At 42.6% G+C, this 27,648-nt stretch overlaps 2 protein-coding genes across 8 annotated transcripts in view; both read left to right on the forward strand.

Annotated features, from left to right (window-relative positions):
• Positions 1-9,349, forward strand: part of PKP4 (plakophilin 4) — a 67,444-nt gene extending 58,095 nt beyond the window's left edge. For 4 of the 6 annotated variants that reach the window (XM_054277754.1, XM_054277749.1, XM_054277753.1 and 1 more), the window contains exons 14-22: positions 220-411; positions 553-726; positions 1,532-1,682; positions 3,665-3,860; positions 4,634-4,718; positions 4,826-4,943; positions 6,906-7,037; positions 7,723-7,796; positions 8,273-9,349. In XM_054277754.1, coding sequence (XP_054133729.1) covers positions 220-411; positions 553-726; positions 1,532-1,682; positions 3,665-3,860; positions 4,634-4,718; positions 4,826-4,943; positions 6,906-7,037; positions 7,723-7,796; positions 8,273-8,524 — 1,374 coding nt within the window. In that variant the 3' untranslated portion in view covers positions 8,525-9,349. The remainder of the gene's footprint in view (positions 1-219; positions 412-552; positions 727-1,531; positions 1,683-3,664; positions 3,861-4,633; positions 4,719-4,825; positions 4,944-6,905; positions 7,038-7,722; positions 7,797-8,272) is intronic. The other 2 variants (XM_054277750.1, XM_054277752.1) reach the window with 1 other exon arrangement.
• A 5,339-nt stretch (positions 9,350-14,688) lies between these two features.
• Positions 14,689-21,839, forward strand: DAPL1 (death associated protein like 1). Of its 2 annotated transcripts, none has more exons than XM_054278540.1 (4): positions 14,689-14,841; positions 18,318-18,405; positions 20,027-20,090; positions 21,585-21,839. In XM_054278540.1, the coding sequence occupies exons 1-4, from the start codon at positions 14,796-14,798 to the stop codon at positions 21,702-21,704; spliced, it is 318 nt and encodes a 105-aa protein (XP_054134515.1). In that variant the 5' UTR covers positions 14,689-14,795; the 3' UTR covers positions 21,705-21,839. The 2 variants fall into 2 exon arrangements, with proteins under 2 accessions (XP_054134515.1, XP_054134516.1); XM_054278541.1 differs by lacking the exon at positions 21,585-21,839 and adding an exon at positions 20,816-20,923.
• Positions 21,840-27,648: the final 5,809 nt, after the last annotated feature.

Raw genomic sequence — 27,648 nt, forward strand, 5'->3', positions numbered from 1 at the left:
CTAAAGAATAAGCCACTATAGCAGAGACCACTCTTATAAATACTGCCAGATTTGAGAGAGATTGCATTTTCCCAGAGAAGCAGCTACAGCACAGCCCAAGGCCCAGCATTAGAGTTTAGCACTTGTGCTCCCAGTGCCTTTTCTCCTCTACTGACCTGGTTTGGTTGGTGTCTGTGTGAGGAAGGACTGGTGACATGGTGTCTCTCTGGTTTGGTTCAGACAGTGGAGAATTGTGTGTGCACCTTGAGGAACCTTTCCTACCGCTTGGAACTGGAGGTACCTCAGGCACGGCTGCTGGGAATCAATGAACTGGATGACTTGTTGGGAAAAGAGTCACCCAGCAAAGACTCCGAGCCAAGCTGCTGGGGGAAGAAAAAGAAGAAGAAAAAAAAAACTTCCCAGGAGGATCAGGTTTGTATTTTCAATGTACTGCAAATACCTCAGATGGGGTTTGACTCATGGTGGGTAAGGACATAGCTTTGCAAAACCAGCCCTACATAGAATGAAAATACAGAGTTTTTGTCCGGTTACAAATCTGCATTCCTTTCTCAGTGGGATGGAGTTGGCCCTATCCCGGGATTTTCCAAGTCTCCTAAAGGGGTGGAGATGCTCTGGCACCCATCAGTGGTGAAGCCATACCTGACACTGCTGGCAGAGAGCTCCAACCCAGCCACTCTGGAGGGCTCTGCAGGATCACTCCAGAACCTTTCTGCAGGCAATTGGAAGGTAAGGGAATTCCTGCTCTTCCTCCTCTTTGTAGTCCAGTTGATTTTTCTTGTAAGACCCTGGAATGTGTTTGAGGGGGACGTACCATTTTCTTGTGTGCATCTGAGCATTCCTCTCTTGTCTGTGCATTAGTGCTCATGTGCTGCAGTCATGTTTCCACAGTGAAGAGCCTTGGCAAACAGCAGGGGCAATAAGAGCCATATGGAAGCTGGCATTTATTTTAAATAAACAGAAAAAGCTTCTTCCAGCTTCATCTTCATCTTATCAGATCAAAACATTTTTCTGGTTTCTATTCTGGTGGGGAGGTGCTGATGAAATAAGACTAGGACAAGTAAATTTACCTTATTTCCATAATCCATTATTTATTTCCATACATTCTGGCCATTGCATATGTAATGGGCTACAAAAGCAGCACATGAGAACACTATATTGTGTCATGTATTTGTTATGGACAAATTAAAAAACAAAGCAAGCATTAATTGCTTCCTTTGCTTGCAGCAAGCCAGCTAAGCCCTTTTCAATTTGACCATTATGAAATTGGTATTAAAAAAAAAATACATGCAAAACCCAACCCCCCTGCTCCCTTTCCAATAATCATCATCTATTCAGATACTTTCTCTCTTTGTAAGAGGAATGAGTGAAAAATGGCAAAGAGCCAGCTCTTTATAACCACAGAAAAAGCACACATCAAACATGTCATCTTTTATTGGGAAGGACCAAGCATGCTTGAGAGGCCCAGCCCTGCCCGAGGCCGTTTCAGTGGCAGTGCTGTGGAGGCTGGTGGGTGACTGCGCTTCTGTGTCAGTTTGCAGCCTACATCCGCGCTGCTGTGAGGAAGGAGAAGGGGCTGCCCATCCTCGTGGAGCTGCTGAGGATGGACAACGACAGAGTGGTGTCATCTGTGGCCACTGCCTTAAGGAACATGGCCTTAGACGTCCGGAACAAGGAGCTTATTGGTGCGTACAGACCGTCCTCAAGAGAGCACCAGCACGGGGATGCCAGACCTTGGCTGGGGAAGCCGAGGAGAGATTCCACTAATGGGAACAGCACGCTTGATGTTTCTGTGTCACATCAGTTGTGTCACATCAGTGAGTCCTCCTGACAGCAGCAGCCTTCCAGAGCAGTATTGCCACATTAGTTTGCTGCTGGCCATCTTTCCTGGATGGGAGTCAGCCAAACCAGACAGAAAACCCTCAGTGCCAAATAGGATGGGAACACAGCTCTGCTTCCTTGGAGCTCAGTGCTCACCTGCTTGGGGGTGCAGGTCTCCCATGTGTTCCTGGGGGATGGAACAGCTCTGCTCCACAACAGCCGTGCTTTGTTAACAATCTTGAACAGGAGGAGGGGGAAGAAATCTTCTCCAGGAAAACAGATAGAGAGCATCGTCTGTGTCTTTGCTGAACTAAGTCATCAACAGAGGTGCTTGCTAGAAAAAACTTACGGTCTTGTCAGTTCTAATATTTAACCCTTTAAGCATTCATCTGGGCCTTTTTTATCTAGCATTAAAAAACCCCAACAAAATGTCAGTCAGCTTTCCTGAGTTTGTTTTGTCAGTGTTGAGCATGCTTCAGCATCAGGCTGCTGTGGGTTCAGTGAACCCTGTTAACAAATGGTGTGATATAAGGAAATCTCACTTCTGTGACAAAAGCTTTTTCTGTGTATAGAATGTGGGGTCAAGGCTCTAACAACTGTTCATAGAGATAGGAGGATCGTTATTCTCACAAAGAGAAATACAGATGGGCAGAACTTTGTTATCTGTTTCTGAAGCTTCTCATCTGGGATATTCAGAGTGTATTTTCCAGCAGTGCAAATGAGAAATGTGTAAAGAGAGAATTCTATTCCATAGCACCAGGCCTGTGCAGGTCAGATTCAGGTGGTATTCTTTTGTCAGGATGTTTCTTCCGTTCCTGGCAAAACTTTTCAGCTCAGAAATTGTCCTCCACCTGCTCCCTCTCCCTGTCAAAGCTGTACCTCTGAAAAAATTTCTGGCCTCAGACACACTCTGAAACAACCATTGGATAAAACATTGCCAGATTGAAGCAAGATCTGCACTACCCCATGCTAGAAATCATCTTTAGGAGCTTCTCTGCTGGTATAGGAAAGGAACAATGGGCTCACAGGGTCACACTGAAGGAAATGAGATGAGGATTCTAGCAAATTACAATATACGTTGGAACATGCAGCGTGCGGCTGAGCTTGCTAAAGGGTTGGCAATGGCAGGGTACTGCTGCAGATGCCGTTGTGGGGATAATTTCCCAGTGTTTCCTTTTGCCTGCAGAATTCCTTTTGGTTTCTTTTTTTCCTTTCAGGCACATTATGCAAATAGATAGCGAATGACTTTGTGCAAAGCTCCTTCATTATTCACTGTTATGTGCAAATACATGTCTACTATAAAATCAATTAATCATCCAATTAAGAGTACAGCCCAAACAGGAAGAAACCTTGACCTTATCTTAGTTACTGTCCCTTGTGTGCAGCTTATCTCTGGCGTCAGTCAGCAACTGGAGCCTGACAGAGCCGAGCGCTGGCAGGTAGCAAACAAGGTGAACAGAACATCCAGAAGAATTTCCAGTTACTGTAAGGATTCCTTCAATCCTCCCATAGATGAAGCCCAGCAATATGCATTGCTCTGTCAGTCATAATAAGTAGCCTAACATTTTTCCTTGAAAAATTCTTCTTTCTCCAAATAATTCTTGTTTAAAATTGTTCCTCTTTTAGTGCAAAATTCAGCTTCCCACACTTCTAAGCTAAAAGGAAAAAAAATTCAAAAATTGTCATGTGGTCTCCCTGGGCTCTGTGTAAAATGTGAATTCTTGGCGGATTTTGGTGCTGTGCAGCTTCTCACTGCCTTCAGCTGCAGTTTGATGCTGAATCCTGCAATTTCCAGCCTGAAGGACCGAGCTGTGGTTCTGACCTGGTTCTGCGGGTGTGTTTCCAGGCAAATACGCGATGCGAGACCTGGTCAATCGGCTGCCAGGAGGCAACGGGCCCAGCATCCTGTCGGACGAGACGGTGGCCGCGATCTGCTGCGCCCTGCACGAGGTCACCAGCAAGAACATGGAGAATGCCAAGGCCCTCGCCGACACCGGTGGCATAGAGAAGCTGGTCAACATAACAAAGGGAAGAGGTGACAGGCAAGTAGGCAGCAAAGACCATACCTGACCTGTTTGTGTCCATTTACAATGCTCAACAGTGAGGGAAATGCTTTTTTTGAGTGAAAAAAATCTGCCTTTGCAGCCTGGGTCTGAGGAGCTGTCAGCTGGAGTCTCACTGGGAGGGACGAGGCACCGGTACCACTGTCTTGGGCAGTGTTCTCTGTCCCAGGCTTCTGGAGGCTTGTGCAGCTGCTCACAGTTACCATGGTCATGGGAGCTGTTCAGGTTCAATGAGTTAGCCAGTCACCTCTTCAACACCTACAAGATTAATAAAATATTTGGAGCTTTTCCAAGTCAGACTCTGTGGGCACCTTAGTCAGGATGTATCCCAGCAACTATGAATTGTACCTAGTGCAGCCCTTTGGTCAGTGGCAGGAGAATGTGGCCAGGGGAATGCCCTCGAACAGCATTGCCAAGCAAGCGCTGGCTGAGGGGAGCTGGTCCTGCCCGCTGTATCAGGGCTCCAGGGAGGCCAAGAGACGAGTTCTTTGCTGGCACCGTGGTTGTCTAGTGGAAAGGAAACCTGTGAGCCTGTGGTGGGTCAGCAGCAGGAGGCCCCTGTGGCTGGTGGATGGGGCAGCAGGAGCCCCACCTGTGGTGAGGCTGCTGGCTTGGCTGTGCTCGCGCTGGTGATGCAGGGTCTGGTTTGCCCCACGGCAGCAGGTTCAGGCTGTTACAAAGCTCAGGGACACTGTTCGTTTGAAGTGGAATTCAGTGGCTTTCTCACACTGCCATATTCTTCACCTCCTCAGGTCCTCACTGAAGGTTGTCAAGGCGGCGGCCCAGGTACTGAACACGCTGTGGCAGTACCGAGACCTCCGGAGCATTTACAAAAAGGTAAATTGTAAAATTAGCTTACACTGGAAAATGGTGCCACAAAAACTCCTCATTTATTTATAACTTGCACCTTATTCTGATGTATTTTTCTTTTTGCCACTCCATAGGATGGATGGAATCAAAGTCACTTTATTACACCTGTATCAACACTGGAACGAGAGAGGTTCAAATCCCATCCTTCTCTATCCACAGCCAATCAGCAGATGTCACCTGTCATGCAGTCAGGTTAGTCAGGGAGGGTGAAGGGGACCTGCTGTCCCATGTTTTTAACTCAAACACCTCTCAGTTTGGTACTAATCCCATTTAAAACACAGAAGTCAGGCTGTTGCTCCTTGGTGTTTAAGCAAAGTACTTCACTTCAAAGTGCTCTGAGTGCTCCCTGAATTGTTCCTGCAAAGTGAAATCCTCAGTGAATAGAGCTGGACGTTGTTACCAACCGACCAACCGTTGCCCCGTTCAAAGCCACTTCTCCTGTGCTGTGTGGGGATTGTGGAGTGCCTCATGGGACATGGGGACCTGGCAGCACAAACAGCAACACACCCACAGTGCGGAGCTCATTTTCATTCCCAACTATGTCATGTTCCATAAGAATGAGCAACCAAACCCAAAACCCTTAATTTTTTGACTCTTCCTTGTTTATTTGTCACCTTTGTTCCTTCAATGTGTTCAGTGCTACGATTTAGATCTTCAAGACAGCTGATACAAAACCACCTGAAGCCTTCTATTTTGTCATCATATGGCATTTTATTTTACCCAATTTACTCTTCTAGAAACTATCTAGAGCAGATCTCTGTTAATACTGAGAAATGCCTACCTACTATGACTGCTAACATTAGTGACCAGTTCCTACAACACTCTTGTTTAATTGCTTATTTACATAAAAGTAACAGCCCTCACACATTCCTTTATGACATGGTTGACTTGAAAAACAAGGACTTCACCAGGGATTTGTTTTCCTACAAGAAGTAAACCTCTTGTGGCGTTTGTGCCAGAGATCCTCTCACCCACCAAGAAAGCCAGTACAGCTTATGCTCAGGGAATGACTGGATTCTACCCAAGTGTAAAAGAATATTCTGACACCAACTGTCAAATTTCTCTCCCAGGATACACCAGCAGAACAACGGTGTTACTCCAGTTCTTTGAATGACAAGTAGGAAGTAGATGAGCAGCTCTAATTTAATATTCAGAGGATGTTGTATTTCAAAGAGGGTTTAGTAAAAATTCCTAATGGGAAGTGTCTGCTTTTCTGCTCCAGAGCACAGCCAAGCCCAAGGGAGTCAGTGGAAGTTGGTGAAAGGCCCATATCCCCAGAGGGGCTGTGCAGCATCCTGCTGAGCACAGCAGATGCCTGTTGGAACAGATATGCTTGGCCTGAAACAGTTGTTCTTGTTTCAGTCACTTCATCATTAAAACACACATTATTATGTTGACCCATGTCAGATTTTTTAATAACATGGCATATTTAGCCATGAATCTGCCAGGAAAATACCAGTTATTAAATTATCCATAAATCACAGAATTCTGAGTTATGATGTAACGGACACATCAGTGGAGGAAGATTATCATTGAACTAATATTTTGATTAAAAATTTATAGAAATTGTTTTTAACTATTTTACTCCCGTTGCTGGAGTCTTTCTGAGCCAACAAAGCCCAAGGGATATGTAGACCAGGGAGGATTTAGCAGAACAAACTTCTTACAACAGCTGCTTATTGAGGAACACAGTGGTCCCTTGCTGGGATTCCCCCATGGCCATTGGCCTCCCAGAGCACACCATGCCCAGGACTCACCTGTGTATACAGGCGTCACTGAGGCCACTGGTTGGACAAGTGACAGGGTAGCCTTAAGTATTGTGTTTAGGTGTAACTTAGATAAACCATCACCATTAGCAGAGTGTCATCTTCTGCCTCCACACAGGTGATGTCCTAGCATGGTAAGGTCCCATGTCTGGGCTGTGAGTGTCACAAAAGTCTTGTGTCTGCCCGTGAGCACCACAGAGCAGTGACTGCCCCTTGCAGTCTCTGGTACCTTGCTGGCAGCTCTAGGGTGTTCACCCCGGAATAGCTCCGGCTGTTCTGTCCTTACCCATCCCCTGGTAGTGAGCACTTGGAGCAGAGAGCGGTGAAGAAGGCTGGCTGTGCAAAAGGCTTTTGTTGTCCATGTTGAGAACCTCTCTTTTCCTGTCAGTTGGCAGCACGTCCTCGTCCCCGGCTTTGTTGGGAATCAGAGAGCCTCGCTCCGAGTACGACAGGACGCACCCTTCTATGCAGTATTACAGTAGCCAGGGCGATGTCATCGCACATAAAGACATCTACACTGGTAAGACACCAGCTGAGCATCTTCTGGAACGGGGAACTATCCCTTGTGGGAAGAGTTCACAGTCATACACAGACTACTGCATTAGCAGGCTGCTTGCTACCAGCTGCTGCTTTCCCTTTCCATTCTTTGTATTCCCTGGCTGTGGCACAGGGCAGGGTGTCACCAGCTCTGCTGTCCTCTGTAAAACTGTAAAACAGATCACTTTCTATCCTGGGAGGTGAGAGGCAGTTGGAATTCTTATTTTTATTTAAAATACTAGAACAGAAAATTGTATTATTATGTACATTATATTATAATGATGATGTTATAAATTTTAATGTGCAGTTGTATATTATTATATTACTAAGTTGCATCAAGATTTCATTTTTCTCTGATCTCTTTTCCTTCCTACTATGTCACACAAGTAGCGAAACAATAGATGACAGTGACTAAAGAGAAGGAAACTCCTTGCTTTACAGATTTTCAGTCTGTAAAATGAGAAACAGCAACATAAGCCTCCTGGCTTTGCTGTAAATGCTGCTGAGGGACATTTGCCTTCATTCTGATATTCCATTGTATCATTAGCAGGTCCTGAAATCTGCAGATTTAATAGTATGGGTGCTACATAAAAGGCAAGATAAAAACCAATAGGCTTCCGGCTGAATGAATAAAGACTGAAATTATGCATTAAACGTTTTTCCCCCAGGTTCTAGCAAAGCTTCACCAATTTACATCAGTTCCTACTCCTCCCCAGCGAGAGAGCAGAACCGGCGGCTGCAGGTGAGCCCAGGGGTGTGTTCAGGTAGCGCTGCTGCCCAGGCCCAGCAGGAGGGGCTAAGCCTGGGGCTCTGGCCCCATCCCCGTTCCATTGTCCTGGCTCCCTGAGCTGGCAGGGCCTCAGGGCTGCTGCAGCCTGGCTGCTTCCATATGAGTCACGTGTTTTAGCACCTTCTTGCAGTGGGATCTGAGACCTCTTTTCTGACTCAGATTGGCTTGGGGGTGGTTTTGGTGGGTATGGCCGGGTTCTGTACTTACTGCACTTGAGCTCTAAAATTGTGCACTTTTGGAGTTACTCCCTTCAAGTGATGTAGGAGGAGACACAAAGCAAACTCAGGGGGGCAGTTCCTCCATTTCCCTGGGTATATTTCATGGAGGTTTGCAACCTACATTACTGTCATGGGTAGAGCTGCACTTGGGTGAAGTATTTTCTCTGCTAATTATATTTTTGAAAGTTTATTTTGATATCATTTTACCAGCAGCATCAGCAATTGTACTACAGCCAAGAAGATAGCACCAGGAAAAACTATGATGCCTATCGGTTGTACCTGCAGTCCCCACACAGCTACGAGGACCCTTACTATGATGATCGAGTTCACTTTCCTGCTACTTCAGATTACACAACACAGTATGGACTAAAATCAACCACCAATTATGTAGACTTTTATTCCACCAGACGATCCTCTTACCGAGCAGAACAGTACCCGGGCTCTCCTGACTCCTGGGTGTAGCACAGAGAGAAAAACCCAGCGTGCTTCTTGTCTGGCTTGAGAAGGACTGGAATGGCCCCATGTTGTTTTGGTTAAGAAATATGAAAGTGAAAGAAAAGAAGGAAAAAGGATGATCGGTGTTTTGTTTTGTTTTTTTTTGGGGGGGGGGGTGGCTTGGTTTTGGTCTTGGGGTTATTTTTGGTTTTTTGGGGGTTTTTTGAGTGAGGAATTGTCAGGAGAAAAAGCTGGCAGGGATGCTTTTGCTCTGCTTAGGTGTTAGGTATCATTACTTGTAGCTCCTGTAGTCTGGTGAGGGTGTGGGCGATGTGATGAAAGGTTTGAGAATTGAGTATGATGAATTTGGAAAGTGTGTAGGTCAGAGCAAATTAAAGCCGATTTTTTTAATGTGAATAAAAGTCTTGTTCTGATAGTTTGTACAGAAAAAAATCCAATGGCTGCCCTTGTTTTATTGCTATTATTGAATGTCAGGATTGTATGCTACTGCGTCATGTAAATTTCTTTGTTGGTGTAAATATGGAAATGCCACATTGGTCTCAAGTGCCATCCATTTGTAATGCAGTGTGTCATTGGAAAAGGAATTTGAAATATCATGCACAAAAAAAAAAGACAAAACCCAAAATCAGGAATTGAAACCAATTCAATTCTTGTGAATTCTAAGAAGAAAAGAGCCCAAATTTTAAAATATGAATAGTGTAATTTTGAAGCACAAAGTCTAGTCCAGTATATCCATATCTCTCCCATTCCCTGCCTATTTCATAAGGAACTTCACTGCCATTTTCTATGCACATGGAATAACAATAAATATGGAAGTCTCATCCATGGAAAGCTGTTCCCTGTTCATTTTTTTCTTATTATTTTCTCTGTGTGATATTCAGAAACAAATACCATGAAAATTAAGTCTAATTGCATGTTCTTAAGCAGGTTAAACATATCAAAACCTTTGGGCCATTTTCCCAGCTCTCTCCAGTGGAAATGTCCTGAATGTGTCAGGCTAGTGGCCCAAAGTGCTAAATCCAGCACCTTCCTACCACGATTCCTCAGACTTCTGTTTTTACTTTTGGTATTGGCAATCCAAGATACTTCAGAACTCTAGCCTGCTTTCTTTCCATCACTCCTCTACCCCTCCTCTTGCTCTCTGAAGGAAATTGAGGTCACCTTGCTGTCCTAGAAATGATGGCCTCCATTCTGACTACAGTCTACTTGGATTTCTTTCCAATAAATATGTTTGATTATTTTAAGAAACTAAATCACAAACTCTCCTGTGCTCTACAGTCTGTTACCTCTACCCTGTCTGTAACCATCATTATTGCTCCACATCACTGCATTTTCCTTGGGTTTTTCAGGGTTTCCAGTCTTCTGAAGAAGGATGGGAGAGCACTGGGAAAAGGCTAATGATTTTTTCCATCACAGTTAACAGACTGAAGAGAATCCATCTCAGCCGAGGACAGGACTCAAGCATGCATTCTTCATTTCAGTTACTGTATCGAAGACTAACACTCACAAAAGGTAACATAAACATGAATAATCTTTTTGAAAAACAAGGCAAACATGACTTTGTAGCTACAAGTAGATTCCTGTAGCTGTCAACAACAGCAGGCACAAGGGGAAAGCTGTCACAGAGATGTGCTGGAAGATTGGTCATTTCCCAACACAGAGTGCAGGGATTCATTTGTGGCCATCAGGTAGAGGTAAGGGAGGGACTCGGTGCTGGCTGCCCCACTTGGAAACCTCTCGAAACACTGCCATGGAGGGGGGCTAAGTGACTGTCTGCCTGGAAGGCAGAAATCAGCAGAATGGTTCTTCATTTGCTCACAATTAGCATCAACATAATATTCATGAGGTCTGTTATCCAAAGACATCCATACTTTATTAGAGATTCTAAATATTTTGTATTGAGATGGATACAACTTATAGGGCATTCACTAGTTTAAAATGCATGCATTTTCAAAAAATACTGAGTTTTCTTTTTGCTCTTATTAAGGTTTTTATCCCATCAAAAAAAAATAATATTTATTTGGCTTGGTTAATGGCATTTTAGTTCAGAGTAGAGTTGGTAATTACATCACAAGATTTAGTGTGCAGCCATAGTGGACTCATTGTCACGCCAGTAGAAATTGATAGTGCTGTGTAAAACAAAGCAGGGGTCCCTTGGGGAGGCTGCAGCAGTAGCACTTCTGCAGCCATCCAAAGGGCTGGATCAGCTTGGCAGGGTCAGCTGGTTCACTGACCAGTGCTAGTCCTAGAGCAGGCCAATGATATCAGGCACCATATCTCCTTACTGCTTCAGGGCACCCCAGACACTAGTAAATACTGCTATACCTACCGTTCTCTTGTATGAAACATCACCTTCTGGTCTGTCCCACGTTATATGAATCGTGCCTGAAAGAATCAGACAAGTAGCAGGCTATGTAACGTGCTAATTTTCAGCTAGCTCTCAAAGTCAGAAAGATTGTGGAATGAACTATTCATTGGCAAAAAGCAATCGCACTCTGAGAAGAAACTGATCTCCATTAAGATGAAATGGCCTCTGTCTGTGTGTTGCAACCTAATTCTTTAGAATTCACTCACTTATTCCACTGCCCAGTAATACTTTTTAAACACGGGCACTTAGGTGGATAAAACATATGATGACAAAAGTATATCTTTTTAGTCCTTCTGTGGGGAAAATTAAAAAAAAATCAATTATTAAAATTAGCCAGTAAGGTTCCTCTGCTTAATGATGTTGCCCTTTACCTTCCAGGCTGGAGACTTCTTTTTCTCCTATGGTCTGAGAAACAACCAGCATCCAGATCAGAACCAAGACCTGAACTTGTCAGGTTTCCTACAAGAAACAGGCAAGATTTACAGATGTGAAGCCAGACATATCCTCCAGATTTTATCAAATATATACTACATGCACTAGTGAAAAATTATATCAGTACAAACCCCACTGAAAACATCTGCCTTTACTTCTCCTTGCTTTAGACACTTAACACAAATGATCTCTCATAATATTATTAACTTTGTGCTGAACAGAAAAATAAAACCAAAGGTGGGGGAAATTAAAGCATGATAAACAAAAAACAAAACAAAACAAAAAAGTGCTATATACCTGCCCCAGAATATTTGTTGTCTCCATTGGGCTCCTGGAGCATCTAAAACCAGCTATATTGTCCCATCTGAAAAAGGTATTGCCTACTTGTCATTGACTTTAAGAAAGCAGCAGTGGTATTTCACCATTCAGTTGCCAGATTTAAAACCAGTATTGGTTTGTATCAGTAGCCACAACTTAGTAATTCTGACATTTTAAAACAAGAAATACTGGGAATAAGACAGAGAAGGGAAAATACTGCAGAGTCATGAGCAATAGATCTTAACAACAGAGAGATGTGATTTAAAATATGACACATGAGGAAGGTGTTCCATATGTCTGCGTGCTAAGTGCTTGTTTTAGATGTGGGCTATGTCTGGTTGTCATCCCAAGACACTGGGGTATAATTATGCTAATAGCTGTTAGTTGGATTAGAACAGACAGTCTGCTTGGGAGCATAGTGATTTCTGTTCCTGCCAAGTGACTTTTCAAACTTTGCAATCGACTAATAACCTGCCTGTAGAACGTAGATTATAAAGGAGAAATTTCCAGGAATTTGAGAGATGCTGAGAGCACTACTCAGGAAAATTTAAAAGACTGTTGTCTCTTTATCACAGTTAAAATTCTGTGTCTGTCCCCAGGCTTTCCCACATCTGCCTCTGTTAGGAAAAAAAACACATTCTGAAAATATATAGAACCATTACAATATAAACTCATTTTTAATTCAGTCATTTACAAATTACTATAATTAAAATAAATCTATCCCCAGCAGCAGATGAACATCGCTGAAGTTTGGTATTTATGTGATTGGGAAATGGGACTGAGGATGGCAGGAAAAGCAAGGGATTTCAACTGCACTATCCCACGGCCACAGAAGGATTATTTTCTTGCTAATTCTTCTCACCCAGACAAACCAGTCTAACAATTTCCAACAGGTAAAAAGTCTAAATAAATGAAATCATTACATAAAGTCAGGTTTACAAATCCAAGCTGGCACAGTGGCATTGTTGAGGTCATGCCAAGGGCTGCCTGTCAAGACTTAGGTGCACCAAAAAGTACTATATAAATATGGTTTCACTTCACAACAGCTTCTGATTTAAAGATATACCAAGTGACAAAGGAAATTAAGTAAAGAGGGTAGAAGAAAAAGAAAAAAAGAAATGGCATATTATATTTAATATGGTAGGAAGTCAACATGAACTTAAAATTTCTTATTTAAACCAAGTTCCCATGCTTGTCCCAAGAATTCCTAGAACAGATGTACAATGGCACTAAACCTTATCATTATTAATGTTTTAGGCAGCACACCAAAGCTGCACTACATGACTGCCTTATGTGGTAAGTAATGAAATTTCACCTCTCCAATCTGTGCAGTAACAAACAGCTCAGGTAAACAAACTGAAAAAATCAGTATTTCTCTGCTGAGGCAGAGAAACATGAATATCAAAACCCCTTACTCCTGGCCAACTCCTTCAGAGTAGGGTTCTTTTGTTCTCTCTCCTGCCGATCATTTTACCTGAAAGAATTTATTTTCCCAATCAAAATTGCCATCATCCACTTCAGGCTCAATGCTTATGGACAGAGATTTGCAGCACTATCAACTTTAATATTTGCAAAGTAAGTTGCTTTTCTAGGGAGGAAATTGCTGCATTTCAAAACTATTTCCTGCCTCATACATACAGAATGAAATATCAGAGAGATCTAGTTTAGACTGGATGTCCTTTCATTTTTTCTGCTTTAAAGATGAAAATTCATAAGGTGGTTCATTCACTCATAAGGTGGTTGTTGTGCTGTAAATACCTACTGGCTTCTTAGTCTATTTTGTCTTCCATTTTTTTTTACTTCATTTCCCCTTTCTTCAGATTCGACTTAAACACATCCTATTTTTACATTCCCTCTGTCCTTTTTTTTAATCATTGACATCCAATAATAAGACAATTCCAAATAAATCATGAGACTTAACAATTTTTTTTTCTTCTTTCCTGTTTTGCTTTCAGAATCCCTAAAAGAGCAAATTTTTGTGATTAAGTGCTTTAGCACAGCAAAGCAGAACGTGTTTACAGCAGTCTAGGAAAATCTTTTTGACATTATGCGTGATGGTTGCAGCAGCTGCCTGCAGCTCAGCCCAGCCTGGCCCGCGGCAGTACGGGCAGGGCCGCCCTCCCTCGGCGGGCACCGCGAGCAGCGCGCCCGCAGCCGCCGCCTGCAGCCGCCGAGCGCAGCACAGCCGAGCGCAGCACAGCCGAGCGCAGCAGAGGCGCCGCTGCAAGGGCCGGCGCCGGCAGCGCTCCCTCCCCGGGGCACGCACATCCCCTCGGAACGCTGTGAGAACGCCGTGGGATGGATGCGCCTTCCGCCTCACACCTGCCCGGCACCCGCCACATCCCTCTGGAGACCCGGCGGCACCGGGATAGTAATACAAAACCTTACAGCCACTGACTGCTTCCAGAAACTGACAACTGACTGACAACTTTTGTGATGAAGATTTCTTCATCCGCAGTATAATTTACAACATAGATGGTAAACATTATAGATAATTCCTTCCTTTTTTTTTTTTTTTTTTGTTTTTTTTTGGTCATTTTAAATACCGAAAATGAAAATGTTGAGGAGTTTATACAGTAAATAATTCCAGATTAGCTGTATCTACTTTCTGGTTTTGTGTTTCTAACATGCTGCGTAAAACGTCAACGTTTGTTAAGGTCATGGATTTTTTAAAAGAGACTATATGAATGACAATGTTTTGCTTGTCTCAAGCAGATACTACTGATTGAAGCGGGTGAGATTTACCTCACTAAATCAAGTTCTTTGACTCTTTAGCAACGTTTTTAAAAGTCCCGCCCCTCACAGGGCTCCCCGCCCCTCACGCCGTCCCTCACGCCGCTTCCCGCCTCTCTCACCTGCCCTCACGCTGTTCCCCGCCTCTCACACCGCCTCTCACACCGCCCTCATCCCGCTTCCCGCCCTCACGCCGCTCCCCGCCTCTCTCACCTGCCCTCACACGGCTCCGCCTCTCACACCTCCCTTCAGAGCGCTTCCCGCCCCTCACTATCGGCTTCGTACCGCCCCACCCCGCCCCGCCCCACCCCAAGCGCTCCGAACCGCCGAAGGCGCTGCCGCTCGGGTCGGTGCGCGGTTTCCTGCGCGGTTCCGTGGTCCTGCCCTGGCCTGCCCCGCTTGGTTCCCGGCGCTCCCGGTTCCGCCATGGCGCTGAGGAAGAGTGTCCCGCCGGGCCGCCGCCCTCCCGCAGGTAGGGGCCGGGGCCGCTCCGGGCGCGGTGTGGGGGGCTCTGCCGCCGCACTGTCCCACACAGATCACAGATGCAGCTGCTCCGCGGAGAGGACCGGGAATTGGGGAGGCGAGTCTGTGGTGCGCGGCCCGCTCTTCCCAGCAGGTCCCGCACCGCCCCATCACGGGTGCGCTCGGTCGGCGTGTGTGCGGCTGGCGCCGCTCGGTGTTCGGGCGTTATTGAGATGTAGCGAGAGAAATGGGTGTCCATGTTTAATGTCTGTGTTTAATGTTGCAGCCGTATCCCCCTCCTCCTGTAGTAAGGTGAAGAACTTACTTCCCTTCCACCAAGCCCCCCCCCCCCACCCCCCCGAGATAGATCGCTGTGTGAGGAAGCTTTCGAGCGTGCTGTTCCAGCCGCCGCTCTGTCTGTGTGGCGGCTCTAAGGATGTAGTACTGCTATTTTAAGGACGTAGTGGTGAGTGTAGTAGCGCCTGTGTTTGTTAGGGGAGCGTGTAAATGCACACAATGTGAGCAGCTCCTGGGCCATGCCAGGAGCTGTGCGGAGCTGTCTCTCACGCACCAGTGAGTGAGCCGTGTCCCTGTGTGCCTGTTCTGGGGCACACGCAGAGATGTTGCAGGCTCAGCCTTTGGAGCTGGGAGATAGTCACTGCAGGGACAGCCACTGCAGGCTCAGCCTTTGATACTTGAGGAACCATCACTACAAGGCTTTAAACTAGTTGGGACTTCCCCTCGGTTTATTAGGAGCAGTTAGTGCCTGAGGAGCACATACTTGTCTGTCTCCCTGTACCCCATAGAATGGTTTTGTTTTCTTGGAAGTATTTTTGTTTGGAGGGTTTTTTAGCATACTTTTACATGAATTTGGGATGTAAATAAATTTTTCATCTTGTCTCTAGTCCATTCCTGGACTTTAGTGTGTGTGGCAGGGACAGTTGAGCTGTACCTGAAAGGGGCTTTAAACTGCTGCAGTCAGTGACCTGCAGCAGGTACTGGTCTTTCTGAACTTGCATGATAGTATTCTGCAACTTGCAGACTTGCAAGTCTCCAAGCAAGTCTTGGTGAAGCTTATGTGTGACTGCAGTGGGGCCCAGCTTGGCCGAGGGGTGGAGGTAGCAGAGTAAGTGGTTTATTCTGACCAGTATTCAGCCAAGCTTTGTTTTCTCTTGGGTTTGTTTTTATGTTTTTGGGGTTTTTTTTGCTGTTGTTAGTTTTTTGTTGGTTTGGTTTTTTGGTTTTTTTTGTTTTTTTTTTTTTTTTGAGAGGGGAGCATAAAAAGGAGTGTACCTCCTTACTTTCTTGTTTTATTTTAAAAATGCATGGTCTTTTAAAAATGGAAATTAGTAAAGATTTTGTCACTTAACTGTTGGATTACATGGCTAACAGGTCACTTATAAAAATCACAAAATTGAACTCTGTATTAAAATTTGCCATAGCTCTATATTGCTTTGGAAAGCAAATTTCAAAACAGCTTTGTGGTGCATCCTAGATGCATCTATGTTTAACTCTTCCCCCACCATGGATGTGTGTGAACAGGTGGGACAGCTGTTCCTAGTGGCTACTTCCAAGTCAGTGCAGAGATGGAAAGGAACACGGGTTATGTTTAATCACTACAGATAACATTGTTTTGTGGGCCTAGTGGTAATAGACATAATTCCAGACTGTCCATGTTTCAGTATCTCTTCCCACGCTGGGTATTTCTCTCCTCCTTGTCTAGCTCCCCTTGTGTTTTGTGTAAAGCCTCATAGTGTTAAAATGTCTGCTTCTGTCTGGATCTCCTTGCCCTGCTAAATTAAAACTAAAAACAATGCTTGTATCTAGAAATTGCCAATCCTGCACGTGAGGGAAGGTCCCAAACATAAAGCTGCAGGTCTAGGTTCAGTTACATTTTTTTTACCTAATTCTAAAATTTTAGTGGTTTTCCTGTTTGTGGTTTGACTGGTTCCTAAAAAGATGAGAGCCTGTCAGTGTGTGGGAGAACACTTGGGATAACCTGTGTTGTGTTCTGGGTGAATTTATATAAAGAGAAATTATGTTGAGACGATTTCTGAGATCTTGAAAGATGCCAGGGCGCTTTTTTTGTGTGTGGTCTGGTTTGTTGTTGATATTTGGTTTGTGGTTGTTTAGTTTGGGTGTTTTTTTTAACGTGCTTTGTCATTTTAGTTTGAAGATGCCTCAAAGACAAGGAAGAGTTTCACACCTTGTAAGCTGAGGGTATTTAGAGTCTCAGTTCTCTTTGCTGGTAGATACTTGGAACCAAACGGTTGAAATTTCCATTTCAGATACTTTTAATTTTGCAGTTAGGCTGCCAGAAGGACTAGGTTCAGTCTACATCTCCAGTGTATTTGTAAGATGGCTGGGCAAAGAATTTGCTGCTTATGCAGCAGTATAATTAACTGTATGTATGTCATTTTAGGAAGAGAGAAAAGCCAAGTCTAGCTATAGCATAACTCTGGTCTTATAAAGCTGCCATGGACATGACTGAGGGAGAATTTTTGTTTCTAAAATTAAACCTGCAACCAGGAAATACATGGTCAGGAGTCAGATTTGGTAGAAAATGGGCATTAGTTACAGATGGATACAAATGCATTTCTCATGCTTGCTGGTTAAGTAATTCTAGAAACCTTTCCCTATTCTCTCCTTCCCTCAAATTAAAACTCTAGCCTTGATTGTTCACTATCAGAATAGGAGTCTTGCTGAGAGGTGAAGCAACCTGCTAAACAGGATGAGAAAAGAACACTAAGGTTTTTCTTTCTTACTTACAGTTTTAAAACTTAAAATGCTCTCCTGAAGAGGGAAAAAGTATTTCTTTCAAGAGAATGTTTTAGATAACTTTATGTGTTCTTAGCTCAGAATTCAATTTTCAGATATGCCTCAGAACTTAAATTGTTGTTGTTAGGTCGCCTGTAGCTTAATTAGTACTAATTGGTTTTGTGATTGGCAGATATGTTAATAAAATATAATTAAACATGTTGGAACACAAGTACAAGATGAGTATACATCTGGTTGTTATCTGCATTATTAAATTTATTCTGGGATATCCTGAACTGATCATGAAGCCCTTATTGCTGTAAGTCACATTGTTCAAAAACCTGAAAGTGTTCAGAGGGTGTTCGTTTTTCTTTTTTGTTTTTAAAATACAAATCGGAGATGTAATAGTTTCTGGGGAAGAATGCATATTAACATAGTAAGGTGTTGAGGTTTAATATAGTTAGTGGTGCCTGAAACCCCTCTTGATTTCCTGATTTATGGTATCTGGAAGTTGATTTGAGTCTGCTGTGACACAGAATTTTGAAGCCTTTGCTGCATCTCTTTGGCTACTCCTGTGTAAGTGTGTGTACAAGTAAAGCATGGAGCAAAATACTGAAAGATGATTTCTGGTTAATGGTTATCCTGGGTAAAATTATTCTCTTCTTGTGTATGTAATGTGGTATGTAGTTCTGTAGGTGTTTTTACTTACATTTCACTTTCTTCTTGCAGTTAAAGCTGGAGGTATGAGAGTGTCTAAAAAGCAAGAAAATGGACCTGTTGAGAAAAATGCTAAACTTCCAGGAAAAGAAAAGTCAAGGTATTACAATGCAGGGCCTGTTCCCCCCCTGTCCTGTAGCTCAAGTTCATGGGTAATGATCTTGAAAACAAAGAAAACTCTTATTCTACAAGAGTTTAATTCTTAAATTATCTTGTACAATTGGTAGATAAAATAATACTGATATTGAAATAAGTATTGACTTAAAAAACCCCAAAACCCAACAACTTCAAAACCCAAGGATAGTGCCTTGCAATGAAAGGCAAAGGCTGAATCTCATATCTATTGTCATGTTTTATGGAACAGAAACTAAAACAATGTATTACATACCTGTGCCTAATAAAGGAATGGTCAAACAGTTTCCAGTGAAATAGGAATGAACTTCAGGCTGTCCACATTCTCAAGGAAATTAAACCCACATCAACTCGCCTGAGGAAGAGTCTTATCTCCTGTATAGGCTATACCCCCTATTTCAATCTAAGATCTAATTTGGCTTTTGCTGTTTGCTACTTTATAAGGTTAACCAAGCTGTTTTGCCCTAAAAATGAAGGCATACTTCTATTTTGAGTAAAATAACAGCCACCAGTTGATGTGATCATTAAAATAAGTATTTTCTTGCAGCTTTTTCAAAGACTGAACATTTTTCCTAAATACCTGCACTTTTCTTAAATGTCACTTAACAAAAAGTTAAATTAACCAAAATAAGGATATGACAGTAAAATTTGAATGATTTATGATGTTCCTGAAATTTTTTGTTGTTGTTGTTTTCTTCTGGGATTAGAAGCTTTTTATTTTCACTTGTTGCCAATTGTCTGGGTGTAATTTTGCAGCTGTCCTCTCCATAGACATAGTTACCTAATGGTATAAACAGATCTTAAATAACATATTTGTCACTGTAGCAAACTGTCAATTGCTGAATTGAAATGTCAGTAGGAAATGCCTTGCCTAATCCACAGAATCATTAACTTAAGCAATATCTGCTTTTTCAAGAGTCACATTTATGGTATTTGGGGTTTATAATGATTTTTCCCTACTCCATTTTAAGCTACAGATGTGTCAGTGGATATAATGGTACCATCAGAAGAATGTGCCATCTGAAGTTCTTTCTGTTGCTGAAGTAAATAGTTTCATATCCACAGATTGTTTAGGTGTGGAATATTGGTAACATGGAAAAATAACATGGTAACATATTCATTGGAATGTGGAGAAGTTAATAGGGTAATCTTGTGAAAAAAAAGCTCTTGCCTGACAAATAGTTGCTGTGAAAGGAAACATTCCAAAAGCAGAGGGTAAGTTTTTTTTCATGGGTCTAGATTGGAATCAAGAAAATGTTTTGTGGATTAGGATATAACTGCTCAGCTTCTGAGAAGTTATTTCACAGTGTACAAAAAAATTCCTTTTGAGATATTCAAGGATATTTCATATACAGTTTCTTGTATATCTGAATAAAAATATGAGCCTGTCATAGATTTTCTGCTGTTCCATTCTGAAACAGCATGCCTTTTTTGATATGACATAGTTTTTAACGTGATGAAAAGATTTAGCTCCAAATCCTAAATTTATATTGCAAAATGTTTTGTTTTAAGTCTGGAAAATGAAAGTGACAAATGCTTGTGTGTTTTTGTGAGATGGAAATGCTAAATATTTTTTTTCTGCTTTACAGTGCTATTGTCAGTTTTACAAAACCTCAGAACATGGGAGTCTTGGTAGCAGAAGCACTGAACAAAGTAAGTCTGAAAGAAAAGTCAGGGTTTCTTTATAAATCTAAACAGGAAAAAATGTTAAAAAGTGAAATTTCCTTAAACTGGTATCTGGTAGTTGCAGGTGTTTCATCTGGCACTAAATGTTCTTGGGATAACCTATTTTTGTAGTGGTTGTGTGGCTGAGCTGCTAGATGGCTGAAAAGTACCTGGGCTAATCTCCTTACCGATTCCACTCCTAGTTACTGCAACGTGCCCTGGGTAGTTGTGCTCCCCTGTGCAGAGAAGCACAGCCAGGCAGAGAGCTGTGTCCTGCTTGGGACGTGGCACAGTGCACTAGCTCTAGTGAAATGTGGGGGAGAATTACCAGCGGCATCTAAGTGTCTGGCCAAGCTGGGATTACAGTGCAGAGCAAAACCTTGTCTTCAGTGCTTTATCAGCTTCTATAAGGGTCCAGCAGAAATAAGAGCTGCTTGAGGGAGGTGGGTGGCATGACTGGCAGGTGCAGGGGACACCAGGATGGTGATCCAGTGTCCTGCTCTGGGAATGATCCCCGAGACAACAGCCACAGCATGTCCTACTGCTGCCCCACATCTTGCTGTTCCAGCTGAGGCCTGAAATCACTCAGTCAAGCACCTTTTGACTTCTCCCTTAGGAATACTATGGGATCCTGTAAAATCTTGTATCCCACAGCTGTTGATAGACCCTTCTGTTTATCACATGCATACAGCTCCTGTCCTGTGTCTTGTTAGGCTGTTGGGGCAGACTTACACCTGCCCTTTGGAAGAGCTGATTTCACAAGCAGCTCTTTGGTTTGCATAGTAATATGAAGATCTGACAGCTGTCATCTCTTTGTTACACGCTTGCAATGTTCAGACTCTGAAGCCTACAAGAGTTCCTCATCCCTAGAGCTCAGTAAAACATCACTTGCATAATTTCAACACAAACCTTTTATCAACAGTTGTATTTATAGATTTAGCCTGTAAATCTTGAATTTTTGTTCAGACTTTTTAATGAAGAACAGATACAACTCATCCTCCTTCTCTTCCACCTGTCCTCATCCCCTCTGTTCTGACCCACCATTTCTTCTCCTCCTGGTTTCCACAATCTTGTATATGAAACTTCCTTGCTACTTTAGAATGTGATAGTTAGTTACTGTAATAATTATGATTTTGAACCTGGGAAAATAAGAATTTGATTCAACTTACTGTTAACTCTGACATACTGATTATTTGCTGTGTTTTCTTTATCTTGGAAGCTCATTCTATGAGCTACCAAATAAGGGAAGAAAAAAAATCAAAAATTCCCTAAAGGTAGTCAGACTAATATGACTTTGAAAACAGAAATTATAACTAAATGTACCAAGTTACCATGAGTTCTGTGTATTGATCACTTGAACTTTTTGTGGGTTTAGGTTTTACTGCTCCTTTTAAACTACTTTAATAGGATAAAATTTAGAAAGAGAATAGCTGAAAATCTGTATTCTATCACAACTTTTTTCTCCCCCCTTTAATGTTACAGATGAGCCACAAAATCCATGCAGCAACATTACAAGTGGCTCACCAAAAGCCACAACCTACCTTGGAGAAGTTCATACTGCCTAAAAGAATTTACATTATTCAACAGCCAAGGAAATGTTAAGATAATCAGTAAAGCACTTATGTTTACTTAAAAGTGAGTTTCTATTCTATATAGCACTTAGCACACTGTGGTGAAGTGCTCAAAAGTTGTGTGCCTTGTTTCTTGCTGTGTTTCTGTTACTGACAATAAAATATGAGAAGAGTTACTAAATGTACTCAGGATTTATTACAATATCATGGCTTCTGTCTAACTTGGTGTTACTGGTATGTAGTAATTACTCAATGCCAAAAAGTCTAAGTTTCAATTACTGTGTGAGTTTTGAGTGAAGGAATGGGAACTGTCAGCCTTATTGTTTTGGGGTTTTCTTTAGTTTAATGTAGCAAAGCTGATGTGAACTTGATTCTAAGAAAGCATGACTGAGAGACATGGGGCTTCTTTCAATTGAGCCTGAGGTTTTCCATGCTGAATGCAGGCCTGAGGCTTACTGCATGATAAGTAATTCACAAAGTCCTGTGAAGGATTTCTGTGCAATGAAAGAAGTATTTTTTGTTTGCATTTCTTTCTGTAAGAAAACCAGCTCCTCTGCAGAGATCCAGCAAGCAGGAAGAACTGAGTGGAAACAGTCTGTTTGAACCTGTTTGGGGCTGGGGTGGATAAATGAAAGAATTGCCTGACTTGGAGCTGGACCCTTGGCATAGGAGGGCAGGTAGCAGGGAGGAGCCAAGGTGCAGAGAATGCTGTGACTGGAGTTTGGACTTGCTAGAATGGTGTATGAGACTTGGCACTGCCTGGCAGTAGTACGATCATGAAGGGTCAAGCTTAAAAATGGGGAGGAACAAGTGTAAATCCCAGTCCAGGCAATGTCCTTGAGCCATGACCTGCTTGCAGTGACAGCAGGGACAATAGAGCCAGGGGATAATACTGTCCTGCTGTTGGGAGTTGGTTGTGGAGCTGCACTGACTCAGAATTTGACCTTTTTTTTTTTTCTAAGGTAGTGATTGCAGAAGAATATTGTCACAAAACTGATTCTTTGACCCTTTTGGTGTGCAAGAAATTGATCCCCACAGAGAGTGGAGGTTTTTGATCTGTTTACAGTTGTGTGCAGAAAGGGGTGCTGGGTGGTGAATTATCAGAGACATGACCAAGGCAGGCACACCTATAGGTTACAGTCTCAGGCCGAGCAGATCTTGCTAACAGCAACTTAACCACGCAGTGAAGTTTCTCTCTGTTTCAGTCTCAAGGTATAGTGCCCAAGAAGTCGTGGTATGTGCTCAGTGAGCAGTGGGCTCTTGGTGGGCAGAGGGGGCTGAGCTAGAGATGTGGCTTTTACTATTATAATTATAATCCTATGAGGAAAGTTCATGGCAAGGGCAAGTTCTCACCACAGAAGCAGTCAGACCTGGAGGTTTGTTGGCCCATCATGTAAGGTCCTGAATAAAAAGGGTGTGATCTTTTTATTTCCTCCCCTTCAAGGACATAGGACATCAATTTTCTGTTTTCTACATTTCTGTGGCTGTTGCTCCCATTGCTTAACTGCTTTGTTCTCTGTCTTATTATTTGGAACTTTGTTCCTGTTATTCATCAGTTCCCCACTTCTGTACTTATGATGCTTCTTATACATATCATAAGTCTCACTTTGGAACTGTCACATATTTTCCTGAAAAGAATCATGGGGCTGACAGGTAAATCAATTACTTCATAATTTCCCAAATGCAAATACATAGTGCTACAATTAAGACAAAGCATGATAGGGTTAGTATTAGGAGAGCAACAAGGTAAGGCATCTCATTTAAACTCCCTGTAGTGATGGTTAGTGACCATCTGAAAAGTGTCCTACCACCCCTGTGGTAGGACACTTTTCACTTGTTCCAGCCCTTGTGTGCTTTCTGCATCACGATGGACAGTAATCAAAGTATTTTATCCATTCTTCTGAACTTGTTTCAGCAGTTGATGCAGATCATCCGGCTATAATAATTTTCTTACTCAAGTGAGATTCATCCCAACAGGGGATCAGCATATAACTATACTGCAGTAGCTGATAATAATGTGACAGGAACTGAATAATTGAAATCTCATCCATTGATTTTGGTGAAATTGGGAACACAAACATTAGAGTAATTATCTGTATCTACAATAAGGTTATTTACAAATAGGAAGCCACAATTTGTTCTCATATAAGAACATAGTTTTCCAGTATATTAAAGTACATGTTCATGAGCTTCCTCAGGATGGATTTCAAAATGACAAACGCCATTCTGAATCGAGATGAATGTCAGGGCTTTGGTGTTAGTGCACAAGTGAGTCCCTATTCCCATATAGTGCATGTGCTAACAGTGATCGTTTGCCATTCCTCATGGGCACACGTGAAACTCTCTGGGGTAGGGCTCGGTTATGATTCAGGCCTAGTGCAGTGACTGAGTGATGGACACTGAGGCTCCTATATGGATTAGTACCAGGACTGTGCTATTGATGGTATTTTAATTACTAGATGCCACCAAGACTGGAATTCCGTTGCAAATTCAGTCATTATTCCAAATTACTTTTTGAAGTTCAGTGGATGGAGGTGCCATCTTCGCCTTCTCTTAAAATTGCTGCTGCTGCTGTTGATTGTATCCACAACTGAGCTCAGATGTAGCTGAGAGAAAAAGAACCTTCACCTTGGTTTGCACCAAGTGCCTCTGGGATCAACTATGAGCTCGCCCATTGATTCTTTCCCACTGAGGCAATGTGTCAGATAAGAGCCATTGATTAGTTTCTAATGCTGGTAGAGAAGACCACAGAGGGTGTCACAATTTGCTTAAATCACTTGTGGTTGTGCTCAGGTTATTTATAAGTACTTCAGCATCTGCACAATTTAAAACTCCCTGTGGTTCCACTCACAAATCTTGTTCCTTGTGGTGTTTTGCCCATGTAGCCAAGCTGTCTTGCATGGGAAGCACTTAAGGATGGTGACCACATTGGTTTAAGTGTAGAAATATTAATCTGCATTACTAGTTCTATGCATTTAAGAAACCAAGGTGGATTAAACAACATTTGTTGCTGATCTGCATTTTTGATCACATGGTCTAATTTCAAAAATTTGTGGGGATTGAATTTTCTCATCCTCTTTGACTGGGGCAGATGTAATTGTTTTGGTTTCAGTAATATCTACCTTGAGTTTAAATGTTAGTCCCACATTATGGTGGTCCCAAAGTCATATAACAAAAACAGGTTTAACCAGGGTAATATTATACCAACAATCCCACCTTTTGGTGGCAGAAAATTTTGAGCCTTTTGCACTTGATTCGGTTGTACTATGAAACATTGAAGTCTGAGTGGCTTTCCCGTGTGTAGATCCATCCATCATTTTGCAGCATATCTGAATTTTTTCTTGGGTTGTTTCTTTCAAGAGAGGAACCCAACTATACCTATCCTAATCCTACCCATGTTCTAAATATGCTTCAGCTCCAAGCATAACCAGAGTAGTGAAATTGTACACTAAAATTGTATACTTAACTTCATGCTTAATGTGAAAGGTGACACTCAAAAAATGGTTATACAGTCAATGAGGATTCTTTTCAAAGTGCACTTTCCACATGACTGCAGTGGAAAGCTATTGCAAATATATGAGATGCTCCCTCTAAAATGAAGGGATCCTGGGAACGTTACCCAGAGTTAGTGTTGCTATTTAACACTAATGTCTGCATCTTTTCATCCACCCATCAAATGTAAATACCCTTGTCTTGATGAAGGATTAAATTATGATCACAGGAGGTGGTGATAAGTAACATGTGCAATAAATATTTTGGTTACAGCTTGAATAAATAGAAAAAATTAAAATACTGCTTCTCCTTTGAAGACAACTGTTTCTTATCTCTGGTTCCTTAACTGACTGATAGCCACTTGTGAAATACTATCAGTGTTTTCCTGGACAACAGCAGCAATATACTTTATGGGTGTTGAAGTTGTAGGTATGGGATTTGGAAACCAGTCTGCTTTTCTATTGTTTACAGCACACTTCTATTCCCCAGGGTGGCTCTATGGCAGTGAATACTGATATGAATGTCAGTGAACAAACAGGACTTGAGTCAAAGCTGTCCATGTGTCAAATGACTGTCCATGCTCTCAAAGCCAAAACTAGCACAGTGCACTCTAATGTATTGATGGCCAGTACATGCTCCCTATACAAAGAATGTTTGTAAAATCTTTAGAATTCTAATCTTTATGTTTTTTGATTCTGAAGAGAATCAATAACTAGGGAAAAGTTGTAGGGGTCTGATTCTTCAGGCCTTTATAAACATCGCTTTGTATGAATGTTATTGAACTGTTTAAGGCAGTACGTTCAGGGAGAAGGGATGTGCTTGGTGTAGAAGGGAACTGTAGTAAATCCCTTTTGTGGCACAAATCAGGCAGTCATACAGGGATTGCTAGGGATGGAACAGTTCTGTCAGAAAGCCCTAGGCACTGCTCTGTGCAGTCCCACAGAGATGAACTAAGTACTTTCAGTAACTTGAGTTTCTGGCAAGGCCATGTCTGTGTGCAAACAGGAGTTCTGCAGCATGGGCTCAGCCCACCCAACCCAACAGATCCAGGTGCGCCCTGCAGCAGCATCGGGGCTCCCCTGTGTGTGGAACACTGCTGCAGGGTGCTGAGGGAGTGCCCCGTGGCCTGCCAGAGAGCAGGCTGGAATGGAAAGGATCTTCCAGCTGCTGCCTGGTAAAACTTTCACATATTAAAACAGGTCCAGACAAGAACCTAGGAGGTCTAGTTTTGATAAACTTTGTTTTGTGCGTTTGCCAAATGTAGAGCAGGTGCAATCTCCTCTTCTAGAAGATGAATCTTGCAGATCAGGAAATCCTGGCAAGTGTTCTGTTCCATGTCCTGCTCAGTCAGGTGGTGTCCAGGTTGTGTTTGCACCATCATTGATGATACTGTGATGAGGCTGTTGTGCCTTCTGTTGCAGGGAATTTGTTTTATTTAGTTCAAGCTGTAATACTTAGCTTTCATTATTTAAATATGAATTGCCACCAAATTCAGCACATAAAGAACAAATGCAGTAGATTTGCTAGAAAAATCAAACCTCTGCAGGAAGACTATTTTCAGGCTTTTCGTGGACTATTTCAAACAATGTAGGCATTCAGTGAGAATGACATGATTTCAGGAAAGTATTTCTGCTCCTGATCTTTGTTTCACCATATAGGAGGGACACAATGTTGGTTAATATGCAGTTGTTATTAGCTGTAGCCCTCAAAACACCTTACAGAGATGGGAAGCCAAGGGACAATGAAAGCTGTGAAAAGAGATTTCAGTACATGTTGGTTGGTTCATTGTCTTTGTCAGCTTGGTAATGTCACATGTGCTGTTTGATGGCCTGAGACACGCATGATCTGTTGGACTTCTCTGCAGGGAGGAGTTCCCTCTGGGGCAAGGAAGAGACTCTACCCTTAAACACTTGGTGCTCCTAGGCTGGGTGGTGCCGGACAGAGCTGCTTGGGAATTCAGGACTGTGCAGCTTGTCACTGGTCTAGCAGGAGCTACAGGATATGCTGTTGAGTGAACAGACCAAGGCCTGAATTGAGATGAAGGGATTCCTGAATTTTGTGTGAAACTGCAACAGATGAAATGGCAAAGAAATTACACATGGTGAGACTGGGAAGTTGCAATAAAACGGAGCTACAGCACAAGACTTAATTTTAATAAACAAATACTAGCTGTTGTTCAGAGCCTTTGTGCGTTCCAGGATGTACTTGTTCAGCCTGTTCCTCTCTAAGTGGTATGCATAAATCTGCAAATAATTTCTAACACAGTAACCTCTGCCTGCCATATCAGCCCCAAAAGTCCTGGTAAGCGGTGCATACATAAGTCAGATAATTTCCTGAGTTTGCCTGTAATTCCAGGATAGAAGACTTTATTTCTACAATGTAAAAAAAAAAACGAACAACCCAAGGTCTAATCAGTCTCACCTGCCATACTCGTGTTGTTCCTGTTGGGTGCATTTCCCACAGCATGTTCCCAGGAAGGCGCT

Source organism: Melozone crissalis, unplaced genomic scaffold, assembly GCF_028551555.1.
Source record: "Melozone crissalis strain CALT ecotype California unplaced genomic scaffold, PUWL_Pcris_2 ptg000023l_1, whole genome shotgun sequence".
NCBI classification, from domain to species: Eukaryota; Metazoa; Chordata; class Aves; order Passeriformes; family Passerellidae; genus Melozone; species Melozone crissalis.